Below are 13,058 nucleotides of genomic sequence, written 5' to 3'. Positions count from 1 at the left end.
GCTGCACCGGCGCTGCCGGCCCGGGGCGCTCCGTGGCGGCGGCGGACGAGCGCCCCCTCGCGGTGGAGGCACGGCCGCCTCCGCGGGACTACAGCTCCCGGCAGGCAGTGCGCGAGGCCCCGGCGGCGGAAGCAGCGGGCCGGGCAGGGCCGGGGGCGCGGGGGCTGTGGGGCCATGGCGGGCCGCGGGTCCGCGTCCTCGGAGCACCTGGAGCGGCTGCACGAGATATTCCGCGGGCTGCACGGAGACCTGCGGGGCGTCCCCGAGCGGCTGCGGGGCAGCGTGGCCGGTGAGCCGGGGAGGTGGAGTGGACGTCCCTCGGGGCCGGGGTGAGGCCGCGGTCCCTCCGGCCGGAGCTGCCTGGCCGGCGGTGGGGCCGTGGCAGGAGTGCCCGGGTGCTTCTCATTAGACAGGAGTGTTTGAGCAGCTGGGAAGGCAGTGTCCCCTCAAGACTGTCGGGGCAGAGGGGGCTTTGCAGTTGTAGGGACTGGGGACGTCGCTTCTGGTAGGCGCCTGCTGGGAGGAGGCGGGTGGCTGTGCCGTGTGTGGTTTTCAGCTGCTGCCGTGTCCTGGTGGCCGTGCAGGTGTGTGGCTTCACTCCTCTGGAGCTTCTCTGCTCTGGCAAATTTCAACTCCGTAGGCAAACATTGCCGTGCTAGGTTCACAGAATCAGTCTCTGAGATGGAGTTTTTATTTGGATGCTATTTCATGCTGTTTCTATTTGAACTGGAGTTTAGCCTGGAGAACAGGAGGCTCGGGGCGACCTCTCTCCACAACCACCTGAAAGCCAGATTAGGGTCGGCCTCTTCTCCCAGGCGACCGGTGACAGGACAAGAGGACAGTCTTAAGCTGCACGACGGGAGGTTAAAGTAGGACTTCAGGAAGAATTTCTTCGGAGAAACGCTGATTAGACATTGGAGTGAGCTGCCCAGGGAGGTGGTGGAGTCACCCTCCATGGAGGTGCTTAAGGAAATAAACTTTAAATAAATCCAGTGCCACTGGATGTGGCACTCAGTGCCATGGTCTAGTTGACAAGGTGATGTTAGGTCAGATGGACTCGATGGTTGCAGAGGTCTTTTCCAGCCTGATTGATTCTGTGATGCTGTAACAACTGCAGTGCTTTGAGGGTTTGGGTTTCCCTCGTTTTTAAATTTGCCTGTGTTGGATTCACATTTAAAACCTCATTAGCAGAAATAGATGTGGTTTTTATTGTCAGAACTTCCCAGAAGTGTCTGTAGATTTGTTGGAGAATATTTGCATTTTGAATTAGTTTTAAAAGTCTGGTTTGTGCACTATGTACTCACAAAAGAGAGAAAACCTATCATTCTAGCTACCTAAGTTGTATTAGAAGTGCAGCCTGGTTTTATGGGTATCCTTTATACCACACCAGTGGGTAAAATGCTCTGACAGAACACTCCTCTGTAAGGGTCTGTGCTTCTGATTCGGTCCTTGATATTTGGCAGCTTTCTGAGAACCAGAAAAGGAAGCGATGTGACAAGGAGATTTTTGCCACTGTCATTGAATGCCTCTGATGAAACTCTTCCTGTGAGAGTGTAATCCACAGCTGTCATGAGCTGCTGTAGCTCAGCTCAGGTTTTGTACCCAAGTGATGGGCAAGGGCTGTCAGCCATGTTCTGCCGTAGTGTTCATTCTCCCACAGTTGATCAGTTTTGCAGAAAATCATAAAACCAGTTTGTTCAGAATATACCAGTCTGCACTAGATAACACAGAGCAAGAAACGCTTAATGTCCTGTTTCTTACCTGGCTTTCTGTTTAATAATAGGCTAAATTCAGGGTCAGTCCTCGTCATCAGCATTTCCAGAAAGTTTGGTGCAAGAAAGGTGTTGAAACCCGCAACTGACAACTTGTAAACCTGACTTAATTTCACTAGTGGTCAGCAAGGATAAAAAGCTTAAAAGAAGCAATACTCTTTCTGGTAGAAATCCTTATTTTCCTATAGAAATGAGCATGATCAGTTTCTTGGTGAAGTAAAACTTTGTCAGGTCTCCTTGACAGTGTGGAAGTCACGAGAAGTGAATTCTGTGCCATGGGCTTAAATGGAATATTTACAGGCAACCATTTTTGCAGTACTTGGAATTTTTTTTTAATAGATTTCAAATAGTTGCCAGCTAAATTTTCAGACATGCTAGAGAATTTTAATACAACTGTTCTAGTCTTTAATTTTTTTGCTGCAAAAATCCTGGCATTATTTTTTGGAAGTGTTTCTAAGCAAATTTAAGATTTAGGAATTTGTCTATCTGGCAGAGTCATTCCACTCTCCTAATGTTCTTTGTTTGCCTCTTTTACTTATGAGGATGGAGTATATCTTTATTTTTCAAGTTATCTGATCCCAAAATATTCAGGATATGATAAAAGAGACCTTGGAATACTCTTTTAAGACAATTCCTATGCTCCAAAAGCAACACATGATCTGTAGTCCTTGGGACATCTTCGAGGGGAAGAGGTTTGGAAATGGTGTTTCACTCTATATAAACAAGATGACAAATTCCTAATTCTAGAAACACTCTTTTTTTCCTCTTCCAAATTTGTCGGAAGGGAAAACAGCCTAGATAAGTTTAAACATGTATTTTCCTCTACATGAATTCCATTAGCTGTGCTTTCCCACTGAATCTCTTCCTAACTGGTTGGAAATAAATCAGTTAATTGTCAGTGAGCATGTGGGTAATGCTGCTGTGGCACAGGCACTGCTGCTGCATTTTAGAACTTCTGTCCGTGTGCTTTGAGTTGTGGTTCGATGCAGAGTGATGCCAAATGAATCAGTGTATTTTGGCATTTCTGGATACTGGCTAGGTCCAGTAGAACATTTTCAAGCCACGTGGCTGGATTTCTTTTTGGTCTGTTGACAAAAAGGTCTCAAGCTATTGTTGCTTGGCTTACCTAAACCATTCCATGATTCTGTGCCTTTTGGGAGGAGGCATTTCTTTGGCTGCAAGCTTTTAAGTGCAGCATCTTAGTCTGCATGGGAGAAACAAAGCAGGGAAATGCTGCTTTTCCAGGTCTGTGATGGGTTTCCATGACTTTGAAGCAGCAGTGGGTTTAAGAGAGCACTGCTTGAACCAGATTAGTGAAATGACCTGTATGAAACAAATTGCCGACTTCCAGAGGCTGTTTTTCCACATTTCACTTATAACCCACTTATAATTTCACTTGTAACCCAGCTACACAAACAATGGCATCAGCACAAATGTATATGGTGGCAAATAATGGAGGAAGTTGAGGAGAGTGTATTTAGGAACCTTCTAAGTCAGCATTTCTTCCTGAATAAACTGGGATGTGAAATTGCATTTCCTGATACCAGCTGATGTGCAGTATATTAACAGTCATGATGTAGCTTAGTCTGTAATAATTCCATGTGCTATGTGAGACCACGGCTACTTCTTTAGATGATGGGTTTTAGTTCTGTCTTAAGTTCTCTACAGTTCAAATTCTGGGCTCAGTCTGAATTTGAACAGAGGAGGAAAGCCTACAGCTTAGGCATATTGTGTATGTGAGAGGAGCTATATGCCAGTGTTCTGAACACTTCAAATTTTTTCCTATCTTCTGTGGTTTAAAAGCTACTTCTTTTGCAGAGGACTGTGCTTACCAAAAGGCATTATCAAGTGAGTTTTTTTACTGTGATGATGTTTTTATAATGCTGTTTGTAATTTTGTCTTTAATCTAATTGGAGGGGTTTTACCAAGATGGCAGTCTACATTTTCTGCTGCCTAGAGTTTTGTTTAAGACTGAATAATACTCTTTTGAGAGAGGTGAATTAAGCTAGGTGTATAATTATCAAATTTCTGGTAGAATTTGGTTTTGTTTTCAGTATTCTAGAACAGCCCTCTGGTGTTCATCTTCAGTGCTTTTGCCAAAGATTACAGAACATGTGTTTTTGCTCAGTTGAGATGAGTGAAGTTTCAGATTTAGACTTTCATTGATGGTGGATGTTAAGAGAGATATAATAGGTTTTTAACACATGAAAAATACATGCCTTAAGGTTTTGTTTAAAAATAGAGTAACCCATTAGTTACTAAAAATAGTGAAACATATTCTTTGGTCTCCAAAACCCTAGGTACACAGATCTGGATAAATGACTGTCTCAAACAACTAAAATGTCTAGTTGGCTGATTCAAACAACTCATGTCGTTCCAGAAGAGGGAAGCATTTGGGCTTTATTTGTCAGCCTGAGGTGATTGCTGGCATCTTTTATCTCAGAGAACTCTGGAATGCTCATCCTGTGTACTTAGGTTCTTTATGACCACTCTGCATGGGAATGCAGAGTGCCAGATCTCCCAGGACCTTCAGGGCTCACTTGAAAATGTAGATGGACCTGATGTTCTGTTCAAATCCAAGTTATAGTTTCAACCTTCAGTAATCTTGCCAAGTGTTTGCAAAAAATAAGAAATATATTTATGAACTGTTCACCAATGTGTCTTCTTTGCTGTTCTTTCACACTAAATGTTTTTCAACATGCAGTTCTGTCAGTGGACATTGAAGGACAGTAGGTCAGAAAAATATTTGAAAAATCACTTCTTTTGTCTACCAGAGGCAATGTTCAGCATTTGGAAGAGCGATTTCTGCTCTCTTGACCCATTCCCTTCTGAAAAGTTGTAAGAACAAGCTGCTCCCATTTGAGATAAATTTTTGATCTGGTGTTCTGTAGCCAGCTGTCTGTGGCAGCTTCCCTGTTTCTAATGGATTGCATTGGAGTTCTGTTGTCATTTCTCTATAGTTTATCTGACATACTGCTTTTACTTTCCCAGAGGAGAAGAAAAAACTGGTTCGAGAATTTGATGAGAAGCAGCGTGAAGCCAACGAGACTGTGAGTGTGAGGTTTCCAGCCTTCCTGATGGGTGAAAGACTGATGCCTTAAAAAGGACAATACTACAAATGTTACATTTTTATGTTACTATTCTGGCAGGCAGGAGTTTAATTTTTTTACTGTTTGATGATTGATCTGATAGGTGTGTCTGTGTTTGTTAAGACTGTTGTGTATACTTATATACATAGACAAATATTCTTACGTGTGTTTTGAGGGGGTTTTGAGTGCTTGGTTTTGATACTGCCTTCACTTCGTTGAAAAAAGTAGAGTGGTGGAGGTACAATTAAAATTGCTAGTGGTTTTAAGGCAAGCATGTAGAGAATCTGCTGCTTGGGGTTTTTTATCACCCTACTGTATTTTTTCATGTTGGTCTTAGCCTGTCTGATCTTTCTGTAGTAGTGTATAGGTTTACTGGACAGCAGGTGATATGGAACAGCACCAAAAAGCCATGTGACTTGTCTTCTAAAACAAGACATTGTAGATTAAGCTTTCTTTTCATATTTCAATGTGCAGGTTGTTAGGTTGTTAGGACCTGCAAGTGCAAGGTCCTTTAACTGGTTCAGGTCAATCCCCAATGTCAACACAGGCTGGGGAATGGACAGATCAGAGCACACTGCCCAGCAGGACTTGGGGGTGCTGCTGGGTGAGAGGCTGGACATGACCCAGCCATGGGCACTGCCAGCCCAGAGAGCCAAACGTGTCCTGGGCTGCATCCAGAGCAGAGTGGGCAGCAGGGCAGGGAGGGGATTCTTCCCCTCTGCTCTGCTCAGACCCCTGCATCAGCTCTGGGGTGCAGCACAGGAAGGACAAGGAGCTGTTGGAGTGAGTCCAGAGGAGGGCCATGAAGATTAGAGGGATGAAGCACCTCTTCTATGAGGAAGGACAGACAATTGAGATTGCTCAGCCTGTAGAAGGGGCGGCTCTGGGGTGACCTTCAGCACCTAAAGGGAGCTACAAGAGAGCTGGAGAGGGACTTTGAACAAGGGCAGGTAGTGATAGGAAAGGGGTAATGACTTTAAATTGACAAAGGGTTAGATTGGGCCTTAGGAAGAAACTTAACTGTGGGGTTGGTGAGACACTGGAACAGTTTTCCTGGGAAGCTCTGGATGCCCCATCCCTGGAAGTGTTCAAGGACAGGTTGGATGGATCTCTGAGCAACTTGGTCTAGTGGAAAGTGTCCTTGCCTATGGCAGGGGTGTTGGAACAAGGTGGTCTTTAAGGTCTCTTCCAACCCAAACTATCCTATGATTCTGTCTCTGTTGCACAGATGTGATAGAAAGCTGTTACCCATCCTATAAATGCTTAAACTATAAGAAAGTGAGAATTTCAAAATTTGAAACTTAGAGTGATGTTTCAGGGGAAAAAAATCAAGTGTTTAAGCTTGGGAATTTTTTTTTATTGACGCATTATGTATCTGAAAATGCACGTGGGCTCAACAGCATTGGGTAGTGCGGTGTACGCAATACTAGATGGGGCATGGGGTTTGGGGTTTTCCCCCTCAGCCAGTCCAACACAAACACATGAATCCCTTCATTTGGTGCCGAGTTTTGAGTACAGCTGCTGCTGGGAATAGATTTGGTGCTTTAAAGAATAAACATGCTTTCTTTTGTTAAAGCTGCGGGAAATGGAGGAAGAACTGAAGTACGCTCCTGTGCCTTTCCGCAATCAAATGATGAGCAAAATCCGAGCATACAGAAGAGACCTGTCCATGTTCCAGAGAGAGATGAAAAGCACAGATCTGGGATTGGGCCGTGGAAACCAAGGCGATACAAAATACGGAATCTTCGCCACAGAAAATGAGCAGAGTGTGAGGATTAGATGTAAATTGTACTTAACTTGGCTGTGATTGTGCAAAAGCAGTAGCGCAGATGCGTTGTTTACAGCGTTTCTACTTTAAACCAACTCTGTGCTTTTATAACTCACTGTACATCTCTCTGCATGTAACGTGAATATCTCAGGGAGGAGAAAGAACACCTGGAACTCAGAGCAGAGCTTTTCTGTTCTAAAACAAAGATAGTAATGTAATCAAAATTGAACTCCTTGCAAGCCATGTGGCTAGTAATTTGCACAACATTCTATACTGAAACTCTTCATTTAATCATTCCCCTACAGAAGGGAAAACACAGAAGTGTTGCTACTTAATAAAAAAAAGTTAACTCACCTAGTTCTAATCTCTAAAACTAGCAAAGTGTGAATCATGCATTGTGTAGGTTCTTTGGTAGAATTATCTTTTAAGTGATCTTAGTGTAAATAGTTTCAAGAAAATAGAAGGATTTTTCCTCTAGCACTTTTTTCACTATGGTTTTGCTGCTACAATGCACAAAGTACACCGATTTCTTGTTTACCAGATAGGCTTAGAGACATCTGAGCCAGTGAGACTGAATCTCTTTATTGTCTTCAAAGTGCTGTCATCTGTACAGAAAGTTCATGGAGGTGGGCTTTTCATTTTTCTGCCTTAGAAGAGGACGGTTTGAGGGGGGTTCTTTGCTTAATTTTTCCTTCTGCTGCAGCTTAGGAAATTTTTGCATTTGATTCCTTTTGACTGATTACTCTAAAACCTGAGAGCAGGGTGATAGATTAGACTTTCTGAAGCTTAAGAAAACACTTTATTTTGAGCTACCTTCTGACCCCAAGGTCAGCAAACATTCCTTATCCTCTATCCCAGGCTACTGGCATGAAAAGAAGATCTTTGTTACTTAGCAGTCCATCTGTTAGTGCTGTTTGTTCCTAATCCTTTTGACTGTAAACTCTTAATTATCTCCCTGGCAACCAACTGTGAAGTCTCAAATAAGGCTGACTTTAGATGGAATGGAAGTAAAAAGTTAGCATCTGGAAAAGAAAGATACTATTTTCATGTAAATTCTTCTTTGATGGAAGAGTAAATTGTTACAAAGACAATTTTTTGGAACTGTTTTAACTCTTTAGTGCTGTATCCTTTTTTGAAATTTAGCCAGATTTGGCCATAATCTTACAAAGTGAACAGGGCTCAGCCAAAATTAACTGGGCTGCATCAGTTAACGTAAGATGTACAGCTAATACAGATGGATGGCCTGTGGAGTTGCATTCTAACTTTTTAATGTCAGAAGCCTTATACTTCTGTCTTTGTGCATAATAGTTACACATCCAATATTTTTCAGACTAATCTGCAGTCACAGAGGGTGCTGCTGCTCCAGGGCACAGACAGTCTGAACCGAGCCAGTGAGAGCATTGAGCGCTCACACCGAATCGCTGCTGAAACTGATCAAATTGGCACAGATATCATTGAGGAACTTGGGGAACAGCGGGAGCAGCTGGAACGCACCAAGAGCAGGGTGAGCAGGAAACTGGGCACTGCTTTGAAACAATCTGATGTTACTTTAGCGGGAACTGTATGCCAGTAATTATTCTCTTCCTAGGTGTAGTAATCTGATTGGGTATTTCTACAGACCAAATTCAGGCTGCCACATTTCTATTTGTTCTCATAAAAGAAGAATAATTAGAAGGGTCCATACGCATGGTGCTCAGATGTCTGCTGCTGTGTCTGTGCAAGATGGGAGATTAGACCTACGAAAAAATAGCATTACTGAAAAAGTTACAGATTACAAAATTGTTAATGATTTGCCTTGTGACTAGATTACTAGTAGAAGTTAAGATTTTGGAAGCAGTTAGAAAGTTTTTGTTTTTGTAATGAAAAGAGATTTAGCAGAAGAATAATTACTTAATCACTAACTTTCCAATATTTGCAGGGAGGGAGAAAATGTTGTTGAACAAGATGCCTATTCCTCATCCTTGGTTCAAGAGGCTCTGGTTCTGTTGCAAAAGCCTCAAAAACTAGTTCACTTGTTTTGTTTTATACACTATGCAAAACTAACAATATGATTTTTGAACTAACAAACTGACGGGATTTTCTGAGTGTGCAATGGATTCCGAGTGTAAAGCTTTTAGGTGACTGACTTCAGGGGACACTGAGTTTGGCAAATAAGCCCACTCAGCCAAAACAAAAAGCATATTCCTGCTCTTGGGAGTTCTCTCTACTCATTGCAACAAAGCCTGTAGCTTTTTCCTTTAAGTAGTTCTGTCATTTCAGTCAGAATTTGATTTGTCCTGTTCCAAAATCTGGGTTAGAAAGCAGGAAAGGAAATTGATCTTAAGTTTTGTAGGTATAGTTTTTTGTCCTTTAGCTAATAAAAAATAGTACAGTCCTTCAGGCATCATAGTCTCTCAGACTGTTCATAGAAGCATTGAATTGTTTAGGTTGGAAAAGGCCTCAAAGATCATTAAGTCCAGCCATTAACCCATCACTGCTGTGCTCATCACTAAACTGTATCTGTGACTTCTGTTGTGAGCCTCTTAGGCAGTGAATTGTGGAATTGTGTGAACCACACATTCCAACTGGAAGCAGACTTTGTTCTTACTTGTTCTTTCATAGTGAAGATTTGAAATCTGGTAAGCTCCGAATGGACTTGATAGTTTCCTTCCCAGTTTTGTCCAGTCCATCTCAGTGCAAAGAAACATACAAGCAGTTTTGTAGTTGAGGGTCATGTGTTAAACTACAGAGGAATTGTGCAGGCAGGAGTGTGATATAAGTGACTTGGTTTACCCTTCACTTCCCTAGAATGTTTGGAAGTGGAAAAGTGAAATCCTACCAGGGGACCAGTGGCCATGAATCATGTCTGTGAAGCAACACCTTTTTTTCTATAACCTCACTTCATTACATGCTTCTTAATAGCTGACTGGGTATGCTGAGCAGTTCATTTCTGGGCAATACAAAGCTGAAATGGATTATCCATTAACAGCTCAGAGTTTGTACCCACTGGGTCACTTAGACCTGTCAGTACAACACAGTTCTTTCTTTGATAGAACTTGAGCTGCATTTCAAACAGTTTGATATGCACTGCGGTGAACATATCAGTATCACTTTCTTCTAGTGTTAACAACTAGAATAATGAAATGAAGCTTAATAAAAGAAGCTAATACCAACTTTCTGATATTTGTATATTAATTAGAGGCAGAGAGTGGTCTCAAATTGCTTATCTTTGTATATATCTAAGGGAAAGTATACACAAAAGTCCTGATTTCTCCTTAGAAAAGAGGAAATGCTTCCACCTGGTATTGTGGGTAGAAAACAATGTTGTGTCTATAATTCATTGCAGCATTTCAACACCAGCTGCTTTCACGTGCATCTTCCTAGAGTTGATGTGTGTTTGTTTTAAGTGACAAGTAACTTCTGTCTCTCTTCAGTTGGTGAATACAAGTGAGAACTTGAGCAAGAGTCGCAAGATTCTACGCTCGATGTCCCGGAGGTGAGTGGTGTGACTGACAGCAGCATGGGGCACTGCTGGATTTAGGGGGGAAAGAGAGTATCAACTGGGACTGCTGGGACATTTTAGGGAATGTGTAAACAGAATATGTGCCCGTATGCATATGCTAATTTGTGTGTTTTCCTCTTTGGCGATTGCTTAATGGAGTACAGGCTGTTCGTCAGGATGATGTGGGCTCTTTAAGCATCCAAACTGTGGTGAGGACAGAAGTTACTGTCAATTGCTCCTGGTGCCTTCAGATGCCACTCATTTGGGTTGGGAAAAGCTGTGCCATAAATCACTGCAGCACTGACCGAGTTAGATGCCTGACGACACAGACAAATCTGTTTAGCCCACACCGGCTAATGTCCTAGAGCAGTTAGACCTAGGCTGGCCCATGAGATGCTCTGAGATGGACCATCTACTGTTTTGATGGCTAAAATCTTGGCTTCTTAAGTGGATTTGCAGTTCAGCGATATTGTTTAATTAAAAAGTTCATAAATTGTATTCCCAGTAGGTACTTATCTCCTCACAACCTTTCCTTTACGCCCATTGCTAAAGGAAGTTGTGATAACTGTCTAGTTTTCAGTGGTAAAAGTACATTATTATTTTGAGATTTTAGTTTTTCTTCAACAACATACTTCACATAAAAGCACCACAATGAGGGTTTTAGCACAGGACGTCATGTATTGTTTTCCTCTTTGCTTAACTGAAGGAGTAGGCACATATAGAGCAATGATCTGCCTTCTGAGGGACAGGGGAAGAGGAACAGAACTGCTACTGCTGAAATAGATTTAAACAGGATTTCCAGGAAAACATTAGTAGTGAATTATTGAGTTTGGTCCTTTCTGCTTGTTAAGAGCTTCTTGAAAAGCACAGTGTGGTCATGCTGAAACAGGGAAGGTAAGATAATGCTGATCTGGATCTAGAGTCTGCTTTCATAAACAAGGTGGAATAAAAAACAAACCTTGGATTTTTATTTTTTAATTCTAGAGTAACCACAAATAAGTTGTTGCTGTCAATTATCATCATCCTGGAACTGGCCATCCTAGGAGGTGTGGTCTACTTCAAGTTCTTTCGCAAGAAATGAACATTCATGACCAAGATGAGCTTTTCCACTGGTGAGGAACAGAATGGGCTATCTGCTCCCTTTGACTGTCTGAGGGTTGAACTGAATGATGAGACAGCACATTCAACTGAAACTGTACTGACACTTGAAAGACAGAGATGGGAGTAAAAAGAAACAGGCTTGAACTACTGGTAAGATTAATAAGAAGGTAATAAATATTTTATTGTCTCATTTTGTATATACTTAACTAAATGAATCAATCTTGGTATGTAATAAAGTAGCCACTGATCAATGGAAAAGCTAGTTTATTTAAAAATTGAGAAGTTAACAGTATTTGCCAAGTGTTGACAATCTATCCACTCAAGTGCCTCAGTAGAGCTCTGTAGTGTCCAATATATCCAACACTTTGGGGTCTTAAATCCTCACTTGCTCTTCACTGTCAGATTCATCTGGAGAGCTGGGTGTTGGGAGTTCATCGAAAGCAATGTGTGCTCCTTCCCTTGTCTGCCCAAAGCACGTTGCTATCACATCGACTGCAAGGTGAGCAGTTGCTTTCACTGCCTCTTGAGAAGCTCCCAGCAGTGGATTGACTTCAACCATGTCTACAGCTGAAAGCATTCCTGTGAAAATGAGTTGCAGCTTTGTTACTCTGACAAAGGGTACTGTCCTCTCCAAGGTTTTGTTCACAGCCTTTCATTCATTGCAGCAAGTTTGGTATTTGGGTTTGTGACCTACTCTACCCCTTAGACAACTAAGATTGGCTCTCATGTGAGGGATGAGGTTATTGTTCTCAGATACAAAGTTGTGTTTTTAATTTGGGTCTTTCTTATGTCATCACTACCTCACTCATTCATGCTTTCAGCATTCAGGAAAAACGTTTGATGTTCCATACACTTGTATGATAGGAATGTTTTCATAAACATTCCAAAAATGAGGGGTTACAAAATTTTCTCACATTGTATTCTTTTGCCATCCTATTAGTGAATTTATAGACTATTGTCTGGTTGGGATTTTTTTTTAACCTTCTTTTACTGCAAATAATACTGTTTAAACATATTAAATAAAAACTTGATGGTAATAAGATGAAAAGTCCTCATCTATTGAGTCAACTGCAGTATATTTTATGAAAGCTTGATTTGTTAGTCTTGAATCTTAGAATGGAACTTCAAACTATATAAGATTGTTTGCACCCATTTCTGTATTCCAGATGCCCACATCTCACCTTATGTGTTTAGGATTAGGGAACAGTATTATACATTTTTGACATTAGTTGTTAACATACTGTGCATTTTATATTCTTCTGCTAAGCTGAAGTTGTTGATGGCTAAGCTGCTTCCAACACCAAGGACCAACCACAGGACTTCTTTTTCCCTTACTGAAGGCAGAATTGACTTTGCTGGCACCTTTGGTTTGACTACAGTTACTATCTATTTACACAGGAAAAACATAGCCAGTATGAGCTCTGGGTAGTTTGTTCTGTCCTTGCTTAGCCCCATACTGCTGGTCAGCTCCTACCTGTGTTGTGTATTTCCTCTGTGATGTACATGCCTTCTCTGTAAGTTAATCCACCTAGAACAGGAGTCCCCGTTGCTGGAGCCAATGAGGGATCAAAAGCATCAATGTCAAAACTCAGGTGAATTGGTCTCTGTCTCCTGAGACAGAATAAAACAAGAAAAGCAATCTTAGATCCTTAAATGTTTTCTGTGTGCATTTCTTACTGTCCAGGCTAATCAGCAAAATAGCATCAAGCTCCTTGAACCATGTCTCACATACATTAAACATCTACTCAGCGAGGATTTGGTTGAAGATAAGTCCTTCAGTTCAAACCATCTTAGCTGGTATTTGTCATCTTAGTGGAATGATGTAGAGAAGTGTATGATACAATCCA

At 41.8% G+C, this 13,058-nt stretch overlaps 2 protein-coding genes across 3 annotated transcripts in view; one reads left to right on the top strand and one right to left on the bottom strand.

The window, feature by feature from the left end:
* The first annotated feature begins 106 nt into the window (after window positions 1-106).
* Window positions 107-13,058, top strand: part of VTI1B (vesicle transport through interaction with t-SNAREs 1B) — a 13,962-nt gene continuing 1,010 nt past the window's right edge. The window contains exons 1-6 of one of the 2 annotated variants that reach the window (XR_009279759.1): window positions 107-289; window positions 4,764-4,822; window positions 6,438-6,629; window positions 7,960-8,133; window positions 10,043-10,104; window positions 11,095-11,361. Coding sequence is in view for 1 of the 2 variants with exons in the window: in XM_058859128.1 (XP_058715111.1) it covers window positions 175-289; window positions 4,764-4,822; window positions 6,438-6,629; window positions 7,960-8,133; window positions 10,043-10,104; window positions 11,095-11,191 (699 nt within the window). In the remaining variant the exon portion in view is untranslated. Of the gene's footprint in view, window positions 290-4,763; window positions 4,823-6,437; window positions 6,630-7,959; window positions 8,134-10,042; window positions 10,105-11,094; window positions 11,470-13,058 lie in introns of those variants that run through there. The other variant, XM_058859128.1, reaches the window with a different exon arrangement.
* ARG2 (arginase 2) overlaps window positions 11,363-13,058 on the bottom strand; it is a 20,959-nt gene continuing 19,263 nt past the window's right edge. The window contains exons 7-8 of the mRNA XM_058859113.1: window positions 12,686-12,822; window positions 11,363-11,790 (exon numbers count right to left, since the gene is read on the bottom strand). Of these exons, the coding sequence (XP_058715096.1) occupies window positions 11,585-11,790; window positions 12,686-12,822 (343 nt within the window). The 3' untranslated portion in view covers window positions 11,363-11,584. The remainder of the gene's footprint in view (window positions 11,791-12,685; window positions 12,823-13,058) is intronic.

This window comes from Poecile atricapillus, chromosome 1 (assembly GCF_030490865.1).
Source record: "Poecile atricapillus isolate bPoeAtr1 chromosome 1, bPoeAtr1.hap1, whole genome shotgun sequence".
NCBI classification, from domain to species: Eukaryota; Metazoa; Chordata; class Aves; order Passeriformes; family Paridae; genus Poecile; species Poecile atricapillus.
This window is presented reverse-complemented; position numbering and strand designations above follow the sequence as displayed.